This window comes from Diplotaxodon limnothrissa, linkage group LG7, assembly GCF_057381915.1.
Source record: "Diplotaxodon limnothrissa isolate DT_005_m linkage group LG7, D_limnothrissa_male_GT1.1, whole genome shotgun sequence".
Taxonomy (NCBI): Eukaryota; Metazoa; Chordata; class Actinopteri; order Cichliformes; family Cichlidae; genus Diplotaxodon; species Diplotaxodon limnothrissa.
The window spans coordinates 66,215,158-66,224,383 of NC_140602.1; the positions used below are offsets into that span (position 1 = coordinate 66,215,158).

The window sequence follows — 9,226 nt, forward strand, 5'->3', positions numbered from 1 at the left end:
CCCATTTATTTCACTGCATGTGACTAAATACTTAAGAAATGGTTATTGGTATTGTGACTGCAGGTGGCCCAGGATCTAAATGTAATCCCTTGCTTTAACAGCAGCTTTAAACACTCGTTTTAGAATATGACTTCTTTCACAAAAACTCTTGACGCCAATTTAAAAAAACAACTTTATAAACAATTTCCTGAATATCAAATAAATAGTCTCTCAAAACAACATTTGGCTTTACTAGACTGTAACCTGCTGACTGACAGCTGCTACATCTCTTCTAAGTTTTTGTGTACAAACCTTTATTGTAATGAGAATTAAAAAAACGACTTCAAACAGACTTTTAATGTCCAGCTGATACAAAATATCCCGCAGCTGTATCATCTCAGAAAGTAAAAAATAGAACTGGTGACATCCTCACTAAGCTTCTCATGTTCCACACTCTGAATTATGGTTAATCATGGAGATTCAGTCAGAACAAAACATGTTAAATGTCAGGTTTGGCAAAAAGTGAGCTGTTCAGTCGGTGATTGCTCGACGTCACTGAGATGTGACACTGAAGTCCATCCTAATGTCTCCTAAACTGGGTTCAAAGGTGAAGCTGTAGGACACCGCGGCCCTGCCGTCACCTGAGATCTCCCACGGCGACCCGAAGAAGTACACTCCCTGCTTCCTGTGTCGACTCCACTCGCAGTCGCCCTGCAGGAGAAACATCTGCTGTAAAACCCAACAAGTCCACTGTGTCCCCAAACTTCACACTCCCAGTGAAACGCTCCACCGAGGACCACTTTTAGTAATCTTTAGTGATTCTTTAAACTTATTTTGCTTTAATTGTTTTTCATTTACAGTATTGTATATGCACTCATAATCACTGTTCTTCTCATTGAAACAAAACAGCCCTACCAAATAATAGCAGGTAAAATCTGCTGACATTAGAAACAACCAGGAGTACTGACAAGCAGCCGATGAGGGTTAAGAGGGTGCAGACACCCGGTCTCCTTCTAAACTGCTGCAACTACAAAAGAAGACTAAAATTGTATAACAACTACACATCTGTTGGTAGTGCTGGCGAATGCCTGGATAAGAGGTTCTCCCTGTGGTTCCTCCCACAGCCCAAAGACATGCAGTTAGTGGTGATTCTAAATTAACCATAAGTATGAACGTGAGTGTAAATGGTTGTTTGTCTCTCTGTGTTAGTCCTGCAGCCTGTCCAGGGTGTACCTCTCCTCTCACCCTGTGGTGGCGGCTCTTTCAACACTGTGTTAGCAATTAAGTGTTAGCTCATTCAGAACTCTGCTGCTCGAGTCCTCACTAAGACCAAAAAAGTGGACCACATCAGTCCAGCTCTGAGGTCTTTACACTGGCTGCCTGTCCGTCAGAGGATAGACTTTAAAGTTCTGATGCTGGTCTATAAAGCTCTGAATGGTTTAGGACCAAAATACATCAATGACCTCCTGACCCAGTATGAACCTTCCAGATCCCTCAGGTCATCTGGATCCAGTTTTTTATCAGTTCCCAGAGTCAGTTTGTTTGCTTGTTTTAATCAATTTTAAATCGTGCTTTTTATTTGTTTTTGTTTCTAATGTCTCTGTAAAGCACTTTGAATCACCTTGTTGTTGAATTGTGCTATACAAATAAACTTGCCTTGCCTAAAGAAAGAGTCATTTAGTAACGAAATGAAGCTCTAAACTGAGGCAGATACCTGCTCATTGATTGGTCCGTTGAGACCTGCGCTGACAGTGATGTCATCTGTCAGGTGGTACTCCATCCACAATGCAACACCATGGCAACGACCTTCCCTGAAAAGCATGTTTAACATAGAAAATATGCTACTGACTCAACTCTATGAAGCAGAAGATGAACGTCAAACCTCACAGTAGTATTTTAACAGCATCAAAACACAACAATAAAAGGAGCTCTACGGGGTGAGAGAAAACCCCGAAAATCAGACGATACCCGCGAGCAAGTATTTGGATGGTGGGAAGGAAAAACTCCCTTTTGACAGGAAGAACCAGGCTCAGGGAGTTGCTGCTTCAACCATTTGGGACTCAGGAGAAAGAGAAGAGACAAAACAAACTACAGAAAACAAAAGACAAATAACACAACAGCCACAATGATAGAAAACTGACATATTAGACTGACATGTATGTCTCAAATTAGTTCTGGCACTGATTAAAGTAACTGTACCTAATGAAAGACAGCAAGCCCTGGCTGCTGATTGGCTGCTGAGGGAGGCACTGTGTGAAGTCAAAGGTCATGGTGGCGGTGGACTGGGTGAGAGCCCGACAAGGATACTCCCACAGGGGGTGTGGCTCCGCCTCACGGGACTCGCGGAAATCCAGAGAGCGCTGAGGGGACATAAGGATTTATTTGGACACAGATAGTTACAGTTGTGATCAGCAGGAGTCAATGAGCTTCGAATTTATACCAAAAATTAATTAAAGGTGTTTCACACGGCTCATTTGTAGATCCACTTCTTTTTGTAATATATTTTTATTACATTATTTCATCGTCACAAATTGGTATGTACATTTATATGCAGATGACACAATATTTTACTGTACTGTTGATTCTGCATTGAAATCTCCCAAATCACTCATTAGTCACTAACTGCTTTGCTTTCATTATGTTTTCTGTTCAGTTTTTGAAGGCTGAAGTTCAGCAGTTTGAAATGATTCAGCAAGCTTGTGCACATGAAAGTCCTCTCTCGGGGTCAAACTAGTATTTAGAGGTGTCTCTGTTTGAGTATTTGTCTTATTCCTGACACCTTCAATCCCAAAAGCTAATAGAACTCACAAAATAGAAGTAGCACAGAGCACCCTGACGGTAAAGTTCAATAAAAACGACTACAGATCATCTCTAATGAGTTTTTAAGATAATGCTTTTTACTGATCCAAATGTTACAGTGTTGCCATTAAAATAGAAATAACTCATTCAAAACCTCATTTAACATCCAGTGAAATCATCTCATTTTACCTGGACCATTTCATCCATGGGCGTGACATCGAAGCCCTCGCAGGTTCCACACGGCGCTCTTATCCTCCACAAATCCTACCAGGCGGACAAAGACAGAAACAACGCGTTTATTTTTTTGGTTAAATAATTGGATATATGTCTAAAATAACTGAATCTCAAATCACAGTCATTCCCCTCCACGTGAGAGGAATCGCACAGCATGTAGAACTGAAAGATGGAGATGCAGAAAATGATCAGAGTATTTAACACCTTCACTCACTGGTGTGAACAAAACAAAAACAAACAAACAAAATAGCAACTTGTTTGTTGCCATTTGGATGAAACATTTAACAGCGCCTTCATCTGTGAACAGTCTTCATGCTTAAGACTAATAAGTATTAACCACTGAATATGACCTGAATTCACATAAGCAGCCAACATCTGATAGATTGATTAAGTATTTATTTGATTGGTTAAAGTGTAAAGTCTGAAGGATCATCGCAGAAACAAGTGTAAGCTGATTTCCACAAAGAGAAGATTTTTTGGTTTATGGGTCCCATTCTGGGAACGTTTGATCGCCCTGTATACAGATGATAACAACAATCATAACGGCCTCACCTGGAACTCCACAGCCACCATGTGAAGGGAGGCAGAGCGGGGCAGGATGCTGGCGTCGGGTCGCAGAAGACCTGCCAGGGCGGTGCGACAGTACCAGAAGAACAGGGAGTGCCACGGCAGGAGGCTGGTGCTGAAGTACGGTTCACCCATCAGGACGGAGATCTGCACAGGAGAGGCCAACATCACCTCACACATTTCAGTTTCCTTAGCACTCATGTGGGTGGGACTCCTGACGTAAAATCCTCTCTGTCATAACAGATTAATAGATGCTCCCAGTTTGACTGGACTGGACCAGGTTATGTGTTACCACAGTGATTTAGCCAGGTCAACACAGAAAACACAAGACTTTAAACTTGTCAACCCTTTAATCCTGCTTTGAGGTACATCCTTCTAAAGGAGTCTAAATGTGTTGCATTCAGATGCTTCCTGGTTGCATCGGGAAGACGACGGTACCTGTTCTCCTCCTACATCATTACTGGTCAGCTGCTCCGGCCTGATCTCCAGCAGCTCAACACGTCCTTTCATGGAGTTGGCTTCCAAAACCTGCAGAGAAAGATGCTTTCATGTTGATATACAGGACGTAACAAGCAGGATAAGACACAGTTTTGGTTATATGAAACCATTTTATCATCTTTTTACCAAAATGAAACAAGAATAAAAATCATACAGTGCCTGAAACATTTCAAAGCATCACCGCTGAGAATGATCTGAATGATTACCTCATCAATAACCTGTTTAGACATTTGGGAGTTCTCCAAACCGAACACCTGAGTAGAAAAGGAAACACAGGGAAGTGAAAACAGGCGTGACGCTGATGATGTCACGGAGCGACAGTATCTGTGAGGTGAAAGCGGCGTACCTTCTTGGCTCCGAGCATGTGAGCGAACACAGGAAGCAGACTCCCGTCACTGACGCTGAGACACACGCTGTCCTCTCTCAGCACCTGAAGTTCACCCAGCTCGTTAAACCGCAGTCGTATTTGAGAATATATGAATTTACACAGGCGGCCTCGATGCCTCCACTTACGCTGCGCAGAGCGCTGACGTAGCTCTCCGTACGCCGTCTGTCGTTAAGTTCGCCGAAACGCGGCCGAGTCCAAACCAGGTGAGCCTGGCAGGTGCAACATGGCCGAGAGGGAGGAGCCTCAGTCTGTGAGCCCCGCTGGCTGAAACAATCGACATTCAGACCAGTTTGTGACAATTCCCAACCAGGAGGACATGTTTGTGAGTAATGTCTGATAATTCAAGTTATTGCTGTTAAACGTGGTTCTACCATCCGCTGAATCATAGGGTGCAGCTTTTCACATGAATCTTTTCACTCATATTCAGTGAGAACAATCGCACTGATGTCTTCTTGTTGAGCTGCAGACAGATTCAAGAAGTCTCTTAAATAAATTGTTCAAAGCGTATACATGCGTCTGAGCAAACTGTACCTGCGAGGCTGCAGGCTGTACCACAGACTGTAGTCATCGTGGCAGACCATCAGGCTCAGCTCCTCTCCTTCTGTCACCTGGCTCTCCACAGGCAGGAAGTACACGCTCTGCATCCAGTGGTCGCGCCACTGAAAGACACGACAGTGACCGATGATTTATCGACTTACTTTTTGCCGTGACCAAAAAAAATGTCCCACGTGTGGGACTAATGAAGGTTTATCTTATCTCATACTAAACGCAGTGAGTCAAACCTCAGCTGTTTATGCAAAGCTAAGAAAATACCTTCATATATTTTAGCTTTAAAAAATATCAGTTCTGGCTTCTTTATCCTGTCAGTTGTGGATTTTACTGCAGTTTCATTATTATGTACAAAATCCATGCAAAGATGAAGACTGCCAGGCACATTTTCCTACTGTTTCTCCATGCTGCACACACCACAAAGAATCATGTCACAGATTTTTGCTGGCATCTTCACTGAATATAAAGTGAGTGCACTGAAGTGTTGTTCCCTCTGATATTTAAGAATATTTGTGGCACTGCTGCCTGAGCTGTTAAAGAGCTTGCTGTAGTCTGATGCTACTGGCTGCTTAAACACAAGCAGAGCAGTAACTCACCGGGGCCATCTTTGGCTCTTGGTAAGTCCAGCTGGGTGCCATGGTGCACACTATGGACCCAGTGGGGTCCATGTCCAGGTCCCACCAGGACAAAACCGCCTGAGCCCGGCCGCTTGACTGAGCCACAAACTGGGAGGAGTGGGCCTGGAAGGCGCTGCTTACAGGTTTGCTAAAATCCACGCTGAAAGGAAAGGATGACAGTCAGAGAGGGATGTGAATAACTGCAGATGCATACGAGCAAGTGTCTCCTTTCTTACGTGAACATGGTGCAGACGGGACCCAGCGGGGTGAAGCTGGCAGGAGACACCTGGCTCAGCTGGATGTCACACACCGCGTGAGCTCCGGCACACCGGCCCACTGCGGGCGGAGGGACCAGCCTGGCCCCCTCCACCTCAACTGGCTGCAGCTGAGCCCAGCTCCACAGAAGCTCCGACTCTACCAGCTGGGCGTAGACGGTGGCCCGGTGAGGGATGGCCTCGCAGCGCTCCTGCGGGGCAGCAAAAGGAAAGTAAAACTACTGGAAACAGTCCAAACCTTCAGCTGTGAGGAAGCTGCTGACGAATGCAGGAAAAGTGTGACAGCACACACCTGCATCAGGTTTTGGTGGGCGTGCTCGTAGCTGGGCAGAGCTCCTTCACCGATCAGCTCAGTATCGAACAGCTCTGTGATCAGGACGTTGGCCTTCACCTGCATGTCTCCATCTGGAAAACAGGGTTCTGGTTATGAAAACAGATGCACTGCTGTGTAAGTAATGAATGCTGTTTTTTTAAATGTCCTCTGCTTGTTTGGTTTTGTGCTTGGAGTGAATCGTTACAGTTTGGGAGAAAAGAGTGATGTTAGTAAGTTAATATATGGACAGAAGATTTAATTGATTTAGGGTGAGCTGTGAAGTTGAGATTCATTAACACACAGCCTGATGCAGTACTGCCGTGTCTGACCTGGTCCCACAGTGACGTCTGTGGAGTGTTTGTTAATAATCTTGATTTTGTCGGAGAAGCCGTTCTTCTCCACGATGCACTGCGCCGCCTCGGCCATCGGCTTAAAAACCTGCAGGGAAGCATCACAAAGTTATTAACTGATATTAAAACACCACAAGGGGGAAATGAATCCATGCTGAAGGAGAGCGATCAGTGATGTTCACCTCCACGGCGTAACAGAAGTCAGCCCCGGCCGTGATGGCCATCATCGACAGGAGGCCAGTTCCGGTGCCGATGTCCAGCACGATGACCCTCTCGCTGCGAGCCTTCACTCTGGCTACAGCAGCCCGGATGCCCTCATAGTATTTCTTATTCTGCAGTGGAAGACATGTTAGCGGTGTTGTTCTTTTATTTCTTCTGTCAAACACGACACTTGTTATATGTGTTATCCATCTATTTGGGTTTATTATTAGTAATAATAAAAGCACTTCTGAGAGTTCTGAGGGACTTTTTCTCCAGGTCTTACCCTGTCGTGATCGTGCAGCATGTCTGCATAGGAGGACCTGAAAGATAAACCGATGAAGGATCATTGTAAATTTTAAAAAACTGATTAAAGAAGAAAAAGATAAAAATTAGTCACTAATGCAGTTTAAACGTATAAAATCATCATTTTTGAAAACATAACCAACAAAGAACATGTGCCATAACAAAGTCAGTCAAAGGAGCTTAATTAAAACAGAGGAAAGTTAAGAAAAAGATAAATAAGAAAATGAATGTACAATTTAAAAAATATGTTCATGTTCTGTTTACATTTGGATTTAGAAAGACAAACATATAATTTTTTTTAAATTTTATTTTACAATTCTCATTTTTTAGGCCATTTTTTCCATGATATTTTTCACTTCAGTTAACGTTGATTTTTCAAAACCTTTTATTGATCAGCAGCAGTGTAGAGTGAGACTGTATCTGTAGTTTGTTTCCATATCATTATCTGTGCTTTTATATCTCATATTCTTATCTTTATTGTGCATTTTTACACGTTTAAGTTGAGAATTTTCATGACAAACGTTACAATTTCTTTTGCCGGCATTACTGAACTTCCATACAGGATCACAGAGTGGCGAATATCTTCAGTGTTTCTAAGGATCTTTGTTTTCAGGGTACGCAAGACATCTGTAAACCACATCTGTGGTCACTGGACGCCCTGAGCATACCTGGCTATCTCCTGGTGGTAGTCGTACTCCTCGCTCTCCTCCACCCAGTCTAAAGCCCCGGTGGTCGGGTTGGCTCTCCCGCAGAAGGTCTTCATCTCCGCCACGACACTCGGACCCCTCTGCGGTTGAATGACGGCTGGTTTCACCTGAATATTCTCTACAAGTAGGCAAGTAAACACGATCACAGCAGCAGCGTTTCTCCAAAGGAAGCCGCCATCTTGCCACGTGACGTCACGTAGGCGGAGTCACGTGACGCTTTGCGTCGTTGATATTTTCTTTTTTGGTATTTGTGTCGTTATTGAAGTTGTAATTTAGGAGTTGGTTATTAAATACATTTATAAAAGATAATCGGCCTTGTGAAAAGCTAAATTACGAAAATAAAAATGACAATAAAAATATTAGAAAAACATGAGAAGAAAAAAACAGAATAGAAAAGAATAGAAAAGAATAGCCCTTTATTGTCATTGTACGTGCACAACGAAAGTGTGGGTGCTCCAAACAGACTGTAAATAGTAGACAGCAGGAATTTAAACAGCTAAAAAAATATTAAGAAGAAACAGTATAATAATTCATAAGATAAAAATATAAATGATTTCAAAAGTGACTATATTAGTTACTAGAAACAGCCTTTGCAAATAAAAAAAACCTGAATGAATAAAATTAAAATTCACACCTAAATCTTGCTTTCATTATCAAAATAACGTTTCATCATTCTCTCGAGATTCAAAGATTTTTACTGTCAGTTTGCTGCGTGTACAGGACATCCAGCAAAAATGAAATGCTGTTTCTCTCACACACCGTAAAGAAGAATTAAGAGGCAAGAAAGATAAAGGACACTCTAGCAAAATATATAAAAGTCAAACACATTTACAGTGCAGTAGTTCAAGATATAAATAAATACTTTATGCCAAGTAAAGAACATAATAAATAAATAACACTGCATCTGCTGATTGATAGTGATTTCATACTTAATATGTGCCTTATGCTTTTAATAATAGAAATACAAAGTTTACTTGATAAAGACTTTATTAAAACACTTATGGAACAGACTTTATGCTCTTTAGAGGCTTTGAACCAGAAATGTAAAACCAATAACAAAACACCAAACAAAAGACAACAGTTGACTTTGTTACATAAATACAATAAATACTTTCTAAAAAAATGAGATAAACAACATTTGGTACAAACAGCAAGCTTGAAATGAAAACACAGTTTCAGAGTGATTACAGAGCAGCTGCTCTGGTGGGATGTTCACAGCTGGGAAATCTCAAAGAGAAACCACGTTCATCTTTAAATAATAAACTATAACTTATACACACTTTCATTTGTTCTTTTTTTTAATGTATGCACTTTCCTAATTTATCATCCATTTTTATGTCACCTTAATTTTAACATTTCAATGCATAATGCCATTGTTTCATGTCATATTTTTATATTTTATGTCACTTATATATTTAATGATTCATCAGTGTCTCATTTTTATTA

At 41.9% G+C, this 9,226-nt stretch overlaps 1 protein-coding gene across 1 annotated transcript; it reads right to left on the bottom strand.

The window, feature by feature from the left end:
- Window positions 1–5: 5 nt before the first annotated feature.
- Window positions 6–7,952, bottom strand: prmt7 (protein arginine methyltransferase 7). The gene is made up of 17 exons (XM_085360152.1): window positions 7,742–7,952; window positions 7,054–7,090; window positions 6,752–6,901; window positions 6,549–6,657; window positions 6,199–6,311; window positions 5,868–6,097; window positions 5,611–5,791; window positions 4,997–5,124; window positions 4,591–4,729; window positions 4,424–4,507; window positions 4,284–4,331; window positions 4,018–4,107; window positions 3,565–3,726; window positions 2,968–3,042; window positions 2,179–2,339; window positions 1,694–1,790; window positions 6–690 (listed from the first exon to the last, which is right to left on the bottom strand). The coding sequence occupies exons 1-17, from the start codon at window positions 7,834–7,836 to the stop codon at window positions 532–534; spliced, it is 2,058 nt and encodes a 685-aa protein (XP_085216278.1). The 5' UTR covers window positions 7,837–7,952; the 3' UTR covers window positions 6–531.
- Window positions 7,953–9,226: the final 1,274 nt, after the last annotated feature.

Bases quoted from the DNA above. Each gene is read 5' to 3' on its own strand.
- prmt7 (XM_085360152.1), bottom strand. From the start codon at position 7,836: ATGAAGACCTTCTGCGGGAGAGCCAACCCGACCACCGGGGCTTTAGAC. The intron at 6,312-6,548 runs GTCAGACACGGC...CCTGTTTTCCAG, and splicing joins AGACGTCACTGTGGGACCAG to ATGGAGACATGCAGGTGAAG. The intron at 4,108-4,283 runs GTAATCATTCAG...CTTTCTCTGCAG, and splicing joins CTAAACAGGTTATTGATGAG to GTTTTGGAAGCCAACTCCAT.